Here is an 18439-nt window from a genome sequence, read left to right as displayed (position 1 = left end):
TTTTTTTGTCCTTCTGCCCCTCTCCTATAGGAGAACTGGAGGTGGCCAATAAGGAGCTCCGCTCTGTCATCAAAAAGATCTGGAAGCGGACCAAGCCCAAACTCCTGAACGAGGTGATCCCGCCACCAGAAGGTCAGTGCATCTTTCTTCTAGCAGTGGGGCGCCATGCCCTTCCCAGTCAGAGAAACTGAACCCGGATATCTGGGCTTCCGGCCCGGCACCTGTTCTCGGCCCCGTTTTGTAATTATCTTACATAATTACAAAGTCTGGAGAAGAGGAGGTTGAGGGGGGACACGAGGGGGGACAGGATTGCTCTCTTTAAGTATATGAAGGGCTGTCACTTAGAGGAGGGCAGGGAGCCATTCCTGTTGGCAGCAGAGGAGATGACTCGCGATAATGGGTTTAAATTGCAGGAGGAGAGGTACCAACTGGATATTAGGAAAACATTTTTTACAGTAAGAGTTGTTTGACAGTAGAATAGGCTACCTAGGGAGGTGGTGAGCTCCCCCTCACTGGCAGTCTTTAAGCCAGCCCAGATTGAGACTGGGGGGTAGGGACATGGCTGCCTCGACTGGCTTGCTGGCCGGATAAGAGCTCTCAAGAGGCCGGATCCGGCCCTCAGGCCTTATGTTTGACACCCCTGGCCTAGACAACTATGGCTCCTTCAAGATGACCACAATGACTGGCCTGGTCTTCCCGGTGCCACCGCGCTGTTAGCCTTTTCAAAGCGAGTGCGCCCGTTCCATGAGGCTGTGCGGCACTGCCGTTGAAATAAGCACATATCCCGTCCCTATCTTCCATTTCCATCTCCCTCGACAGAGGAAGAGGTCACCGTTGGGAAATTCTACGCCACGTTCCTGATCCAGGATTATTTCCGGAAGTTCCGGAAGCGGAAGGAGAGGGGGCTGCTGGGGCCAGACGGGCCCCCGAGCAACTCTTCCGCTCTGCAGGTGCGTCACCCCCAACCCGACATGGGCTTCCTAGCTGAGCTGGTGATCGGGGAAAGCAGTGGGAATACCAGGCCGGCTGACCCTGTTGCTCGGGCCTCTTTCTCCCACGCAGGCAGGACTGAAAAGCTTGCAAGACCTGGGGCCCGAAATCCGCCGGGCCATGTCCTGCGACCTGGAAGAGGAGGAGGAGGAGGAAGCAGATGAGACTGTGTGTGAAGAGGAGACTGTGACCTACAAGGCAAGCGTTTGTCTTAGTTCTCAGGGCCATAATCTGTGTGAAGCTGAGTTGGGGTCTTGTATCTTTTCCCCTCTGCAAGCAAAAATCACCAGCTGAGACAGGGTTAAGTGGAGCGCAGTGGTTAGAGTACCGGATTAAGATCTGGGAGACTGGGGTTCAAATCCTGACTCGGCCACAAAACTAACTGGGAGGTCTTGGACTAGTCATGCTCTCTTGAGCTAACCTCAACGACAGGCTTGTTGTGAGACCAGAACGCGGGGGCTACAACGTACCCATCCATAATCTCCTTGGAGGAAAGATGGAAGAAATCAAGAGGAAGGTGGACAGAACCTTATGGTCAATGTACCTCTTTTAATTTTGCTGAACTTAGAGACCTACAAGATTTTTGGGGTGTGAGCTTTCATGAGCCAAAGCTCCCTTTGTCAGAGGCAAATGAGAATGAAAATCCACCAAGTGTGGTGTAGTGGATAAGAGAAGTGGTTTGGAGCGGTGGACTCTGATCTGGAGTACCGGGTTCGATTCCCCACTCCTCCACATGAATGGCGGAGGCTAATCTGGTAAACTGGATTTGTTTCCCCACTCCTCCACATGAAGCCAGCTGGGTGACCTTGGGCTAGTCACACTCTCTCAGCTCCACCTACCTCACAGGGTGTCTGTTGTGGGAAGGGGAAGGGAAGGTGATTGTAAGCCGGTTTGATTCTTCCTTAAGTGGTAGAGAAAGTCGGCATATGAAAACCAACTCTTCTTCTTCACCATCCAGATCAGAGGGGTGATTATAGAAGGATGTAAGAGTTGATGGATCTTCATTCTCATTTGTATCTGATGAAGGGAGCTTTTTGTCTATCTATCTATCTATCTATCTATCTATCTATCTATCTACCTACCTACCTTTCTGGTATCCATCTTTCTTTCTATTGTCTGTCTGTCCTTCTGTCTATCTATCTACCTTCCCTCCCTGGCAATGAAGGGCTCGGGGCGGCCCAGAACATAGTGTACAATTTAAAACATACACATATTATGGTTAAAATAATTTGACATCTTAGCATTCTAATGGTGCCCTTAATAGGTCCTTGCAGGTTATTTGGGCTGTGTAACCGTGGTCTTGGTATTTTCTTTCCTGACGTTTCGCCAGCAGCTATGGCAGGCATCTTCAGAGGAGTAACTCCTCTGAAGATGCCTGCCACAGCTGCTGGCGAAACGTCAGGAAAGAAAATACCAAGACCACGGTTACACCAGCCCAAATAACCTGCAAGAACCAATGAACTCTGATTGTGAAAGCCTTCGACAATATTTTGAGTGCCCTTAATAGTTCCAGTGGTGAGTGTGAATCAAGGTTTAGGGTAGGCAGAACTAATAATATAACTAGGAAGGCAGAGTAGGGGAGAAAAGGAAGAGGAGGGGGAGGGGAGGGAGTAAGGGGGCAGGGGAGGGCATCTAAGATGGAAAGCTGTTGCTGCCCTCAACCATAGACCTGGCGGAACATCTAAGTCTTGTGGGCCCTGCGGAATTGCATCAGATCCCGCAGGGCCTGAGAGACTGGTCTCTTTGGCTGTTTATTTAGCAACATGTTCCAGGCTGAAGTGCCTTGCTTTTTTTTTTTTTTGAGTTCTTCACGCTGAACCATCATTCCAGAAGTCACTGCGAAGCTGGCACATGCCTGCTTCGTATTTCTTAAGAGCGCCTTTAATGCGACCTTTTTTATTTGCTCTGTCCCCACCTTGAAGCATTCACTCAAGGAAGCATGAAGAATCACAGCCGCGGGTTAGCTATGCAAACGACGATTTCTAATGGCTACGCAAACGAAGTAATGAAGGAGCAGGCCAGTGGGGGTGGAATTTGTTTGACTTTCTCCTCTTGCATTGGGACCGTGAACAGGCATTTTAAAGGTTGGATTTAAAAAAGGAGCTTTGAGCGAGCATCAAAATCGACCCTCCATAAATGGTCTTTGACTCTCGAAAGCTTATACTCTGAAAATCTTGCTGGTCTCTAAGGTGTGACCAGACTCGAATCTAGCTCTTCTATTGCAGATCAATGTTGCTACCCTCTGGAACTATCTTTATTTAACTTGGTTACTTTAATTGGTTCAAAAAGACGAATGCTGAATAGTGTCAGAACAATGTTCTCTTCTCAGTGACGGTGGCAGAGCTGCGAACCGTATCTAACGCACCGTAGTTTTCTAAAAAAAAAATAGTGTGATTTTACATAGAAATGGGAAGGTAATGTATTATTTTCAAGCCAGGCAAGCCCTGATTTCTTCCCCTGTTCCTTAAACTCGCCTCTTAGACAACGCAGTGCGATAATGCGAATCGGAAAAGGTTGCTTCTTGCCAGTACCCGCCCTGCTTCTTCATGCCTGCTGTTCCGTGCTCAGAATGGAGCGGGCCGCTAGTGAGCTGCCGGGGGAGCAGATGCGTGTGCAATATGTTGCTGCGTGTTGCTGAAGAGGAAAGGCTGGAAGGCTGGTTGCGAGATATTGGGGTGGGGGGAAGGGAAGGAGAACGGTCTGAAGGCCCCTAGTGTGCTTCTAGCTTGTCAAGGGGAGACATGATAGAGGTCTATAAAATTATGCATGGTGTGGAGAGAGTGGACAGGGAGAAGCTTTTCTCCCTCTCTCGTAATACCAGAATGCGGGGTCATCTGCTGAAACTGGAGGGTGAGAGATTCAAAACAGATAAAAGGAAGTAGTTCTTCGCACAACGCAGAGTTAAATTGTGGAACTCCCTGCCCCAGGATGTGGTGATGGCTGCCAACTTGGAAGGCTTGAAGAGGGGAGTGGACAAGTTCATGGAGGAGAGGGCTATCCATGGCTACTAGTCCAAATGGACAACAGTCATGATGCACACCTGTTCTCTCCAGGGATGAGCATGCCTATTATATTAGGTGCTTTGAAACACAGGAAGGACAATGCTGCTGCAGTCATCTTGTTTGTGGGTCGGCCCCTGTGGGAACAGACTGCTGCACTTGATGGGCCTGGGTCTGATCCAGCAGGGCCTTTCTTATGTTCTTAAGGCTGTCTGTCTCCAGAAGGGGGAGAAGTCAGGCATTTGGACGGGGGGCAAGACCTGTAAAGCCCCCACTACCCTGACTGTGGCACCCTTCTTTGGGAAACGGTAGTGAGAGAGAATTATCCGGCTTTCACGCCCTTCCTTGTCCAGATTGGGAGGGAGCTGCTATTGCATACTTCTTGCTCGTGATTTCCCCCAATCTTAGGCCATTTATACATGGCTGTTTCCTCGCAGCCACCCCACCGACCACTTCAGGGCTTTGCTTTGATGACGCATGCATTTTTGGACCATTAGAGGTCGCCTCGCTCTCCCCACATGTTTCCGCACGTTTTCCGGAATCGTGTTTAGCCGACATCCAGGAAACGGGGGCAAAACTCGCAGAAACGCGCTGGGAGAGCGAGTCGACCTCTGACAGTTGGAAAATGCAGGCATAATCAAAGCATAGCCCCAGAGTGGTCGGCGGGGTGACTGTGAGGAAACAGCCATGCATCAACGGCCTTAGAGTCGGCGCTGTGTCCAGTCAATGGCCAGCCTCTAGGAGATGTGACAATGCAAGCTCAACTCCCTAGTCCTTATTGCAGGGCTTCTGAGTGTGGCTACTTGGCACTGAACGAACAACACTTTGCAAGTGTTCATAAAACGGGGAAACAACCCCCTCCCCCCCCCGGTGCTGTTTTGCCCTGACCTGGATGGCCCAGGCTGGCCCAATCTTGTCAGATTTCAGAAGCTAAACAGAGTCGGCCCTGGCTACCTTTTGGATGGGAGACAGCCAAGGAAGTCCAGGGTTGCTCTGCAGAGGCAGGCACTGGCAAACCACCTCTGAGAGTCTCTTGCCTTGAAAACCATTGGGTTGCCATAAGTCAGCTGCGACCTGACGGCAGTTTACACACACACAGGAATCCTTGCTGTTAGAGTCAAACATTATCAAATCTTGTAATCTGTTGACTGATTGAAAGTTTTTCTCATACTTGTAATCTGCCTTGGGTGAGACAGGCCGATTAATAATGATGGTAATGCACTTCAGCTACTTGTTCCAGTGCACAACTCAAGACGCTTGGAAAAGGGAAGGTGCAGCTGAGATGCCGAAAAGAAGGTTTCAGCCATTTCCTCTTACTTTGACCTGTTTTGCCTAGGCTGGCCCAATCTCATCAGATTGTGGAAGCTAAGCAGGGTCAGCCCTTGTTAGTACTTGGATGGGAGACCACCAAGGAAGTCCAGGGTTGATACCCAGAGGCAAGCAATGGCAAACCACCTCTGTTCGTCTCTTGTCTCGAAAACCCTACAGGGTTGCCATAAGTCAGCTGTGACTTGATGGCACTTTACACACACACACAGCGCTGTTTTGGTGCAGGAAAACAGCCTTGCGGGGGAGGCAAGTACCTTTCCTCTCCCTGTGGTAGTGTTATGAGCCCAAACGGGCTGTCCTTTTTAAAAGAAAAAGTCACTCCCCGCAGTTGCTATGGGCTTTGGGGAACTTTAGTGGAGTCCAAGGAACTTGTGCCCAAATCTTTAAACACCCTTATGTCTAGTTTGGTTCATAGAGGAAGAAGAAGGGTTGGTTTTTATACCCCACTTTTCTCTACCTTTAAGGAGCCTCAAAGCGGCTTACAATCGCCTTCCCTTCCCCACAACAGGCACCTTGTGAAGTAGATGGGGCTGAGAGAGTTCGGAGAGCTGTGACTAGCCCAAGGTCACCCAGCAGGCTTCATGTGAAAGAGTGGGGAAACCAACCCAGTTCATCAGATTAGAGTCTGCCGCTCATAGGGAGGAGGGGGGAATCAAACCCGGTTCTCCAGATTAGAGTCCACCGCTCTTAACCACTACACCACGCTGCCTCTCTCCAGGAGGATGAGCACTTTGCAACAGGGGCTGATGCTTTGGAGCAAGTTGAGCCCATGGGTCCCGTCCGAAGTCCCTGGGGCGGGTTGGCAACAGGCGAAGGCTCACCTTGCTCTTGGCCATCAGTGGCTCTCTGGGGCCGCAGCCCTTCCGGAACTTATCCCAGTAAGTTCAAGGGGCCAGTCCGCTTGCGAGCCGCGTCTGCTTCCTCTCTTCCTCCAGAGCTCCGAAGCCCTGTACAGCAGTGCTCCTGACGGTGACCGCCAGGCCTCGGCTCCGGCGGCGGTGCTGGACCAGGAAAACAAGACTTTGGTGAATGGCCTCATGGGCTCCCGCGACCCCTCCAGCGCCAGCCTTTCCCACACGGCCAATGGGCCGACCCCTTATGAGGAAAATGCCAGTGGCAACGAGGAACCTGCCGAGCTGCCTGACCTCCCCTCTCGCCGCAGGATGAGCAGGTGTGGAACGTGGGAAGGGAAGGATGGCGGAGGCGGGTGTAGAAACGGAGCCCCTAGAATCATAGAGTTGGAAGGGACCACCAGGGTCATCTAGTCCAACCCCCTGCACAAAGCAGGAAATTCACAGCTACCTCCCCCCACCCGCCCCCAGTGACCATTCACGCTCAGAAGATGGCAGAAAAAATCCTCCAGGATCCCTGGCCAATCTGGCCTGGAGGAAAATTGCTTCCTGAGAAGACTGAGAGGGGATATGATAACCATCTTCAAGTACTTGAAGGGTTGTCATAGAGAGGAGGGCGCCGAGTTGTTTTCTGTTGCCCCAGAAGGTCGGACCGGAACCAACGGGTTGAAATTAAATGAAAAGAGTTTCCGTCTAGACATTAGGAATAACTTTCTGACAGTTAGAGCAGTTCTTCAGTGGAACAGGCTTCCTCGGGAGGTGGTGGGCTCTCCTTCCTTGGAGGTTTTTAAGCAGAGGTTAGATGGCCATCTGTCATCAATGCTGATTCTGTGACCTTAAGCAGATGATGAAAAGGAGGGCATCCTGGCCATCTTCTGGGCATGGAGTAAGGGTCAGTGGGGGTGTGGGGGGAGGTAGTTGTGAATTTCCTGCATTGTGCAGGGGGTTGGACTAGATGACTTTGGTGGTCCCTTCTAACTCTATGATTCTATGATTCTGTGATCCCAAAGTGGCCATTGGCACTACCCAGGGCATGCAAGAAAGGGCCACGAGAGCCAAACGCTGACGCCACCTCTCCTGCCCTCCCTCTCATGATCTGCCTACGTCACAGAATCAGCATTGCTGACAGATGGCCATCTAGCCTCTGCTTGAAAACCTCCAAGGAAGGAGAGCCCGCCACCTCCCGAGGAAGCCTGTTCCTGTTTCCTTCCTGTTAACACCCCTGAGCGGTTCTGGGTTGGGACCAGGAGACTCACCAATAATAGCAACAACAAAAAAGCTTTATCGAGTACAAAATTAAGCAAAAAGGTTTAAAAAGTTGCAGGTCAGTGGCAGAATACAACAAGAAAATAAGAAATCTTTCTATCTAAATACTTACTGAAATATGTTATATAGCATACCTGGTAATTAAGGCATATGGATTCTTAAGCAAAGCAGTAATCTAAGTAGGTGGGTAGAGGAGAGGGTGAACTAACTTCTGGATACTCAAACTTTGGGGGAGCTAGCCAGTGACAGGTGACATCTAGCATCCAATCACAGGGGTGTCTAGCTGGAATTTTCTGGGTGATACGGGCCGGTCCAACCTGGTTCTGTATTCCCAGGAGAAGATGAGCAAGTCCCCCCTGCCATCTCATAGAATCATAGAGTTGGAAGGGGGCATACAGGCCATCTAGTCTAACCCCCTGCTCAATGCAGGATCAGCCTAGAGCATCCCTGACAAGTGATTGTCCAGCCTATTTAAAGACTGCCAGTGAAGGGGAGCTCACCACCTCCCTGGGTAGCTGATTCCACTGTCAAACTCTCAATGTAAAAAATCTTTTCCTAATATCCAGCTGGTACCTTTCCTCCCATAATTTAAACCCATTATTGCGAGTCCTATCCTCTGCTGCCAACAGGAACAGCTCCCTGCCCTCCTCTAAGTGACAGCCCTTCAACCTCCTCTTCTCCAGACTAAACATTCCCAACTCCCTCAGCCTTTCCTTATAAGGCTTGGTCTCCAGGCCCCTGATCATGCTTGTCACTCTCCTCTGCTCCCGCTTGATTCTGTCCACATCCTTTCTGAAGCGAGGCCTCCAGAACTGCACACAATACTCCAGGTGCGGCCTGGCCAATGCAGTGTACGGCAGAACTATGACATCTTGCAATTTGGATGTTATGCCTCTGTCGATGCACCCCAAGATCGCATTAGCTTTTTTTGTCGCTGCATCACACTGGCTGCTCATATTTAACTTATGGTCCACCCGTAACCCAATATCTTGTTCACACACACTGCTGCTGCTGCTGCGAAGAGTTAGTTTTTATACGCCGACTTTCTCTACCACTTAAGGGAGACTCAAACCGGCTTACAATCACCTTCCCTTCCCCTCCCCACAACAGACACCCTGTGAGGTGGGTGGGGCTGAGAGAGCGTGACTAGCCCAAGGTCACCCAGCTGGCTTTGTGTGTAGGAGCGGTGAAATCAATCCAGTTCACCAGATTAGCCTCCGCTGCTCACGTGGAGGAGTGGGGAATCGAACCCGGTTCTCCAGATCAGAATCCACCGCTCCAGACCACCACTCTTAACCACCACACCACACTGGCTTCCAGGCTCTAGGAATCCCCATCCAGTATGCATGTCCCTCATTTCTGTTACCCAGTTGTAAGAATCTCCTTACTCCTTACTCATCTGGATCTCATGAGACAATTAGCTGGAGCCTGGGAAAAGAGACCTTGATGACATGGCCCACTGATAACACACCTCCAGTTTTGAGAAACCCTGGGCCTCATGATGGAAAACTACAGGCCGGCCGGCTAGAGAGAACAAAAATGGATTTCAAAGAGACAAGCTGGAGTCTGTCTCGACAAGGGGGTTGAGAGGGGTGCGGCGGGGTGTTGAGGGTGGAAGCCAGGATTCTGGGGTTCCTGACAGCCATGTGGGTCTCTCCAGACATAGCTCCGATGGCGGCTGCAACCCACCAACAGTGCAGGAAGAAGCCACGCGTGCAGAAGACTACGGAGAGGACACTTCAGCCGAGCAAGGATACTATAGTCGAGAGGAGGATTCCGAGAGCTTGGCCTCCCATGACAGGTAAGAACTTGGACACAGTACCTGAGCTGTAGAGTAGGTTCAATGTCCCAGTTGCATGTGTATGTGCCAGCAAGTTGCAACTGACTTATGGCGGCCACAGCAAGTGAGAAGCAGAGGCAGTTTGCCGTTGCCTTCCTCTGCAGAGCCTTCCTTGGTGGTCTCCCATCCAAGTACCAACCCTGCTTAGCTTCCAAATTATGGCGACTCCAGCAACGGGTTTTCAAGGCAAGGGGGAAGCAGAGGTGGTTTGCCATTGCCTTCCTCCGCAGAGCCTTGTAGAGGATGGTCCCTAGTTGTTTTCTGTTCCCCCAGAAGGTCGGACCAGAACCAACAGGTTGGAATTTAATCAAAAAAGTTTCCATGTAGACATTAGGAAGGACTTTCTGACAGTTGGAGCGATTCCTCAGTGGAACAGGCTTCCTCGGGAGGTGGTGAGCTCTCCTTCCCCGGAGGTTTTTAAGCAGAGGCTAGATGGCCATCTTTCAGCAATGCTGATTCTATGACCTTAGGCAGATCACGAGAGGGAGGGCATCTTGGCCATCTTCTGGGCATGGAGTAGGGGTCGCTGGGGGTGTGTGGGGGAGGTAGTTGTGAAATTCCTGCATTGTGCAGGGGTTGGACTAGATGACCCTGGTGGTCCCTTCCAACTCTATGATTCTATGATAAAATGAATAACGGTATCTCTCTCCCATGCAGGCAGCCCAGCCTGAACAACCCTCGGCCCCGCAGCCGTCACTGGGACAACGGCTACGGTGGATCGTTGCCCCTCCCCTCCCGGCACGGCAACAGCGGGCTCACCAACGGACTCCCGGAGAGCAGGCAAACCAAGCGCAGGCGCCTCTTGCCCGCCACCCCCACAGGTTGGAACCACAGGGGTTCCTGTTCTCTGGGTGAGATGGGAGGGACTGGCGGGATCTGTCAGGTTAAAGGCAACGTATACAAGCAGCAAGACCGAGGGGTAAAGCTTTCCTGGACTGTACCACTTTATGCCATAGGCTTGCATGATTGGAAGGCACCACCGCCACAGAGAAATACGCCTTGCGTGTAGAGTATACGTGGTGGGATGTGCTGTTAAATCACAGCTGACTTATGGCGACCCCATAGGGTTTTAAAGGCAAGAGACGTTCAGAGTTGATTAGGCATTGCCTGCTTCTGCATAGCTAGTCACAGTTCTCTCCGAACTCTCTCAGCCCCACCTACTTTATAAGGTGCCTGTTGTGGGGAGGGGAGGGGGGAAGGTGATTGTAAGCCAGTTTGAGACTCCTTACAGGTAGAGAAAAGTGGGGTATAAAAACCAACTATTATTATTATTATTACTATTATTAAGAATCTGATAAGCTGCTAAGATAGTTCTTGGTCTGGGTTCCATTAGAAGGCTCACCAGCAAAACAGGCCCAAGTCTCTCCAAAGAAGATAGGAGTTGAAGTTGCAAAATAAGAGTGACTCAGCTGTTTGGAGGGGAGGGGCTCTGTAGGGTCTTCTCCTTCCCTTGCCCCCCCTCCCACTCTCACGCTACTTTTCCTCAAAGCTGCAGTATGTCCTAAATCTCGCGCACCACTGCGGACTGCAACCGTGCAATTATGCACAACCATTGCTGTCTCCTCACCTGCGGAACAGATGGTTGGTGGTGGGCTGGGGCAGGAGAAGCGTAAATTTAGAAGCAGGATCCAAGTTCAGAACATTTAAGGAACACCGGATAAGAAGGCGGGTGGGACGAGGACGGTAAACTGAAGACCGGCGGGTTCAGCCGAACGGGGTGTTCTGCCCGCCCACGTCCCCCCCGGCCTCTCACGGCTTCTCCCCCTCTTCTTTCCCGTCTCTCCTGCTGCAACAGGCCGCAAGCCGACCTTCAGCATTCAGTGCCTGCAGCGTCAAGGCAGCTGTGATGATATCCCTATTCCGGGCACCTATCACCAGAACGCACCCCCCTACAGAGCGCGCACACAGGTAACTTCTGAGCAGGTGGTGCTTGTGAGAGAGAGCCTGCCCACCGTTGCCTACTGGACTCTATTAGAGCCAGCGTGGTGTAGTGGTTAAGTTTGGAGGGGTGGACTCTAATCTGGAGGACCGGGTTGGTTTCCCCACTCCTCCACATGAAGCCAGCTGGGTGACCTTGGGCTAGTCACAGCTCTCTTAGAGCTCTCTCAGCCCCACCTACCTCACAGGGTGTCTGTTGTGGGGAGGGGAAGGGAGGAGAAGGTGATTGTAAGCCGGTTTGATTCTCCCTTAAGTGGTAGAGAAAGTCAGCATATAAAAACCAACTCTTCTCTTCTTCTTCTTCCCCTTTCTTCTTCTTCTTTTCTTCCTCCTCCTCGTCTTCTTCCTCTTCTTCCTCTCTCTTTTTCCTCTTCCTCTTCTTTTTCCTCTTCCTCTTCTTCTTCTTCTTCCTCTTCCTCCTCCTCTTCCTCCTCCTCCTCCTCCTCCTCTTCTTCTTTTACATTCTAAAAAGGGGAACTGTCGGTGCCTGTCTGAGAACCATGTCCTGTGCCCCAGATTAGCCGAGGCTGGTTGTGGTTCCCCAGTATTGTGGGAAATGCACACTGCCCATGCTCAGAGGCAGTCCGTTCTGTTACTGTTTCACATATCCTGGGGCTGACGTCAGCCACTGAAAGCAGATTCACAGCCCTTCGACTCTGGTGTGTCACGACTCTGTAAACCTCTGTTCATCTCAGTGGGGCCGGCTGACGCCAGAGTGCATAACGGTACATTTTCGAGCTCCCCCTTCCAGCCGAACACCTCCCTTTGTGAGTTGACTCTGCAGAACAGCGTGTTTCTTTGCTGCTGCGTCACTGTGAAAGGGATGTGCCGTGGTGTTGCTTTTTGTGGCCGTCCCTCGTCTCAGCCGTGCCCTCGCCTGCGGTGTTAGCTGAATCAGGCGGCTGCCTGCCCTTTGCAGCTCCAAGAACAATCAGAGCTGCGTGGTTGGGATGCCGCCGGACTGTTGCGCGGCTGCTCCATGTACCACGCGTAAGCATGTGAAGCGGCCTTATGCTGGGCCGGGCCATCGGGCTTAAAGTTTTCTACTCAGGCAGCTAGCTGTGAGTCCATACCACCCTAGAGACCAACAAGATTTTCAAGAGATACGGTTTCAAGAGTCCGTGCTCCTTTCATCAGATACTGGAGTGTTGACTCTCAAAAGCTTATACCCCAAAACTCTAATTGGTAGGGTTGCCAGGTTCCCCCCTCACCACTGGCGGGAGCTTCATTGTGTTGGGGGTGCAGGGGGTTAACGGTGCAATAATGTCACTTCTAAGGTAAACCCGGAAGTGACGGGGACGCTTTAGCACATTCCTCCAGAAACTCTGTGGTTTCCACAGTTTTTTTCCGAGAAATGTGCTAGAGCGTCCCCGTCACTGGGGTAAACTTGGAAGTGACGTTAATGCCCCCCCCCTTCAGCTGGCCTGCTTTCCCTCTGCCAGTCAGCTGAGGGGTGGTGGGCAGCCCCCTTACTTGGCAGGCAATTGCCCGCCATTACCTGTTATCTTGCAACCCTACTCATTGGTCCCTAATAGGGTTGCCAAGTCCCTCATCACCACTGGGGGGAGGTTTTTGGGGCAGAGCCTGAAGAGGGCAGGGTTTGGGACCTCAATGCCATAGAGTCCAATGGCCAAAGCGGCCATTTTCTCCAGGTGAACTGATCTCTATCAGCTGGAGATCAGATGTAATAGCGGGAGATCTCCAGCTAGTACCCGGAGGTTGGCAACCCTAGTCCCTAAGGTGCTCCTGGACTTTTATCTAAGTGTTCTACTGCAGACCAACATGGTTACCCTCTGAAACTATTTACTCGGGCTGGTACTTCTGGCTCACTAGGTCATCCGTTTTTTGATTTTATTCCGTCTGGTCACCTGCCCCCCCCCCCGGCTCGGTAGAAGAGTCTGCAGATTCAAAACAGATAAAAGGGAGTATTGCTTCACACAACACATAGTTAAATTGTGGAACTCCCTGCCCCAGGATGTGGTGATGGCTGCCAACTTGGAGGTCTTTAAGAGGGGGCATGTTCACGGAGGAGAGTGGTATTCATGGCTACTAGTAAAAATGGATACTAGTCATGATGCATACCTATTCTCTCCAGGATCAGAGGAGCATGCCTATTGTATGAAGTGCTGTGGAACACAGGCAGGATAATGCTGCTGCAATCGTCTCGTTTGTGGGCTTCCTAGAGACACCTGGTTGGCCCCTGTGTGAACAGACTGCTGGACTTGATGGGCCTGGGTCTGATCCAGCAGGGCCTTTCTTATGTTCATATGTTCTTATTGCCTATGTCACCTGTGATCCAGCTGTTGAGGATGTCCCCTCAGGCCGCTCTTCACCTGCTCACTCTCTCTCCCCACCCCACCAGGGCTATGGCAGCTATGACTCCTGGCACACCGGCGGCCACTCCTCGGCGGCTTCCTCCAAGTCGTGGGCGACGCCACCCAAGCGCAGCCGGCTGCTCTACGCCCCGCTGATCCTGGTGGAGGAGGACAGCCCCCCGGGGCGTGACTGGGAGCAGAACAGCAGCAGCCTCCCCCCAATGTCGCGGGCCCGCTGGTACATGGAAGACCAGGACCTGCCCTACCGCACCTACGGCCACCTCCATGTGCCCGGCCCGCTCCAGCACAGCTACAACGACAAGCGGGGCAGTGCGGACAGCCTGGTGGAGGCGGTGAGTGGCGCCCAAGAGAGAGGGGCATTTCTCTTGGGTGCTGGCTGTACTCCCCCGCGACAACCGCAGTGCAAGCCTGCAACCTCCTCCAGGACCACGCTGTGCCACTCTGCCTGGGGTGGGTGGTGTTGGTGTTGGGGTGGAAACCTTACTGAGCGCCAAGAACCTGCATTCCCTCCACCCAGCCCTCTTGTGTCCTTCCGGCATTTAGGGCAGTGGTGCCTGATGAAACTTTTCCTGGTGTCCACCAAGGTCGTTTATGCACGGGAGTTTTACCTGCAGTTTGTTGCTGGCTGGACCCACACTTTCCTGTTGGGAATCTCTGCACCAGCAGTGTCCAAGCTCAAATCAACTCCCCGCCCCTTTAAATGCTGCTTTGTAATTGGCTTACTTTGTAGAGCTTATTATGAGAGAAAATCCCCCCCGCAAACCCAATTGCCGCATAAAAAAACATTTTAGGAACAAAAAAACAACAACGGAGCAATCTGAAAGGGGGGGGAGAAATCCAAGCCTCGGTTTTAAAAAGCCTTTCCTGCTCAGAAGGAGCTCCGAGGAAGCAGGAAGCATTTGAATCCCCGCCTCTTCACATGCTGCTTTGTAATTGGCTGTGAGCGAAACTAAGCTTGTGTGCCCCGCACTTTGCCTTCTGCATGGGGATTTCACCCGGGCTTTGCCCAGGGAAGATGGAAGAGTCAGGTTAACAGAGGAATGGGAAGACCCGGACATTGTGAGGGCTGGGCACAAGGTCTTCTCTAATGGACGGAAAACTCATGCATAACTCCAAGGAACAACCGACTCAGACCGGGGGTGAACATGAGCGAAAGTACCCATGCATAAATGACCCAAGTGTTTTTAGGAAGTGGGCGGGGCCAGGGGGAGCTTTTCTCCAGCAAGGCTTCTGATTGGCTGCGTAGATTTTTTTAAAAGTTGCTTTGGCAGCAGCTTCCACCACAGCACAAGGATCTTCGCTGTGTGACTGAAGGTAAGCCGTAGCAGCCGTTTTGGGGCTGGCCCCGCCACCTGCAGCAGCCGTTTTGTGGCTGCACCAACCATGCTGTGTCAGAAAAGGTTGAGGACCCCCGAAATATTTGGAAACGGAATCAATGTCCTCCAAAACATCCTATGGTTAACAGCCTTGCTCAGGTCTTGCAAACTGAGGGCCGTGGCTTCCTTGATTTGAGTCAATCCAACTCTTGTTGGGTCTTCCTCTTTTCCTGCTTCCCTCAACTTTTCCTAAGCATGATTGTCTTTTCCAGTGACTCTTGTCTTCTCATAATGTGACCACAGTACGATAGCTTCAGTTTCATCGTTTTAGCTTCTAGGGACAGCTCAGGCTTGAATTAATCTAGAACCTACTGATGTGTCTTCTTGGCAGTCCACGGTGTCGATAAAACTTTCCTCCAACACCATATTTCAAAGGAATCCACTTTCTTCCTGTCAGCTTTCTCCATTGTCCAACTTCCACACTCATACAGAGTAATGGGGGAATACTGTGGCATGAATTATCTTGGTCTCGGTCCCCAGCTCTGACTAGCTCACCTCTTTCTTTTCGAGAGCCAGCGTGGTGTAGTGGTTAAGAGCGGCGGACTCTAATCTGGAGAGCCGGGCTTGATTCCCCACTCCTCCACGTTAGCAGCGGACTCTAATCTGGAGAGCTGGGTTGGCTCCCCACTCCTATACGTGAGCGGTGGACTCTAATCTGGAGAGCCGGGTTTGAATCCCCACTCCTCCACATGAGGCCTGCTAGGTGACCTTGGGCCAGTCACAGTTCTCTCCGAACTCTCTCAGCCCCACCTACCTCACAAGGTGTCTGTTGTGGGGGGTGGGAGGGAAGGGGATTGTAATCCGCTTTGAGACTCCTTAAAGGTACAGAAAAGCGGGGTATGCAAACCAACTCTTCTCCTCCTTCCAGGTGCTCATCTCTGAGGGCTTGGGCCTCTACGCCCGGGACCCCAAGTTTGTGGCCTTCGCCAAGCGGGAGATCGCTGACGCTTGCCACATGACCATCGACGAGATGGAGAGCGCCGCCACGGACCTCCTGAGCCGCAGGCGCCCCAGCAGCGAAAGCGGTGCCCGCGGGGGCAGCCACGTGTTGTACAGCAGTGACGGGGAGCACAGCGGGGTTGGGAGTCTCGGCCCCGTCTACAGCGACGAGGAGCCCTACCGCTCCCGTGAGGAAGAGGACTTGGCCGACGAGATGGCCTGCGTCACCTCCTATTGACCTCGACGTGCCCCTCTGGCAGGGCGCAGAGGGACCACTGTTGCAGAGGGACACCTAGAGCTCTGGGGCCTGTGGGGCGAGGGCAAAGACTCACCCCCCAGCTGGGCCACAGCGGCAGGGCCTGCAAATTAACAACAGGAGGAGATTGGAGGATCCAAGGTCTGTAGCTCAGTGGCAGAACTTCTGCTTGGCATGCAGAAGCCCCCAGGTTCAATCCCTGGCATCTCCAGTTAAAGGGACTGGGCAAGTAGGTGATGTGAAAGACCTCTGCTGAGACCCTGGAGAGCCGCTGCCGGTCTGAGTAGACAATACTGACCTTGACAGACTGACAGTCTGATCACACGCTTCATGCGTGTGAACCAAATGCTGCTCTCCCGTTGACTGATGCAAAAAAAAGCGCTGTTAGAAACACTCAGGTTTAGGCAGAGACTGCTGTTTGCTGCTCTGTCTCTAGACTCTGGCTCTTCCGCTGCCCACCTTCAAAGGATAAGGAGCCCCGGATTGCGGGGCTTCGAAGGCTGACGTTGCCAAGGAGACGGGAGGATGTCTTTTCTATCCGAAACAATAAACACTGTTTGAAAGATGGGCAGGCCCTCGGCTAGTGTCTTTTTCTGGAATGCCCAGAGAAGGGAGATCTGAACCCCCGGTTCTCCAAAAAGGGATCTTTGGCTACAAATGTGTAAAGCTGGAAGGAACCCCCTTCCTAAGGTTGTCTAGCCCAGTCTGTGTGTCTAGCCTGTGCAAAAGATACCAGTGCCCCAGGATGGGAACACCAGTCTTTCTCTGCAAAGCAATCCTCTAAGTTTCGAGTCTGTTTCAACCAAAGCTGCCTGTTTAGTTTGGTGGTAGAAAGTGCCATAAACTCACATCCGACGTATGGTGACCCTGTAGGGTTTTCAAGGCAAGAGACAAACAGAGGTGGTTAGCCATTTTCTAGATCCATGTAGCAACCCTGGACTTCCTAGGTGGTCTCCCATCCAAGTACTAACCAGGACAGACCCTGCTTAGCTTCCGAGATCTGACGAGATCCGGCTAGCCTGGGCCATCCAGGTCAGGGCAGAGACAAACAGAGGTGGTTTGCCATTGCCTGCCTCTGCGTAGCAACCTTGGACTTCCCTGGTGGTCTCCCATCCAAGTGCTAACCAGGACAGACCCTGCTTAGCTTCCAAGATCTGAGGAGATCAGGCTAGCCTGGGCCATCCTTTTTCGTCGGGACCGTGAATATGCATTTTAATGGTTGCGTTTAAAAAAAAGCTTTGAGTGAGCATCAAAACTGACCCTGCATAAATGGCCCTTGTGTGAGACAGAACATGTGAAATAAGACTTGTATCAAGGTTTGCAGGCAAAGAATGCTGATATCATTCTCACAGTCCCTTGGTCACATATATTTGCACATAGCTAACCCTCCCTTCTTCTAACCCTAATTTCCTTGGTGGGTACCATGTGGGATTCGTTCAACTTGATAGATCACATAAGTTCCGAGATACGTGTGATATATCAAAACCCACCTCTGCTATGTCCTGAGAATCCAGGTTGCTGACACATTGGAGGTTTTTCCAAATTACTCAGCTGGCTGAAGGTAGCGGACAAAACTAGGGCATCTCTGAACAAGAGAAATCTCCAAAAGGCGAGGCCGGATTCTGCTCTCAGAAGCTTCTGTAGGCAAGGAGAGGAAGACTTTTGCTGCCTGAGACTTCTGGCTAATCAGGACCCCCCAAATCCCAACATTATAAGACAACATTCGATGTTAAATACAGAAAGCCCATATTCTTGCCACCAGGATTATGGGAGATATCACTCATCAACATATCTAAGTGGGTGCCGTGCATGCCGCCTTGCCAGATGGTGTTCATGCAAATTGTTGTGGTGGCGTGCACACTGGTGCAGGTTCGTTGGAAATATAGGAAAATAATTGGCTAGATTCGGGTCTAGTAATTCTAGGGTTGTCAGGTCCCTCTTTGCCACCGACGGGAAGTTTTGGGGGCAGAGCCTGAGGAGGGCAGGGTTTGGGGAGGGGAAGGTCTTCAACGCCATAGAGTCCAATTGCCAAAGCGGCCATTTTCTCCACGTGAACTGATCTCTATTGGCTGGAGATCACTTGTAATAGCAGGAGATCTCCAACTAGTACCTGGAGGTTGGCCACCCTAAGTTGCACCCTAGAGACCAACATGATGGGGGGGGGGGTTGGGTTTATAAGCTTTCAAGAATCAAAGCTCCTTTCATCAGATACAATTCAGAATTGAGATCCCTGAGTCCTTATATCCGAGTCAGAAGGTGAGAGGGATGTTGCAAAGAAGGGGCTCAGGATGCAAGGGTACTACGCACATTGTAACTAGC

At 51.7% G+C, this 18439-nt stretch overlaps 1 protein-coding gene across 1 annotated transcript in view; it reads left to right on the top strand.

The window, feature by feature from the left end:
- Positions 1–16142, top strand: part of CACNA1F (calcium voltage-gated channel subunit alpha1 F) — a 77333-nt gene extending 61191 nt beyond the window's left edge. The window contains 9 exon segments of the mRNA XM_056850406.1: positions 31–132; positions 820–950; positions 1063–1188; positions 6254–6489; positions 9096–9236; positions 9933–10096; positions 11071–11183; positions 13636–13881; positions 15794–16142. Of these exon segments, the coding sequence (XP_056706384.1) occupies positions 31–132; positions 820–950; positions 1063–1188; positions 6254–6489; positions 9096–9236; positions 9933–10096; positions 11071–11183; positions 13636–13881; positions 15794–16102 (1568 nt within the window). The 3' untranslated portion in view covers positions 16103–16142.
- The last annotated feature ends 2297 nt before the right edge of the window (positions 16143–18439 follow it).

This window comes from Euleptes europaea, chromosome 1, assembly GCF_029931775.1.
Source record: "Euleptes europaea isolate rEulEur1 chromosome 1, rEulEur1.hap1, whole genome shotgun sequence".
NCBI classification, from domain to species: domain Eukaryota; kingdom Metazoa; phylum Chordata; class Lepidosauria; order Squamata; family Sphaerodactylidae; genus Euleptes; species Euleptes europaea.
This window is presented reverse-complemented; position numbering and strand designations above follow the sequence as displayed.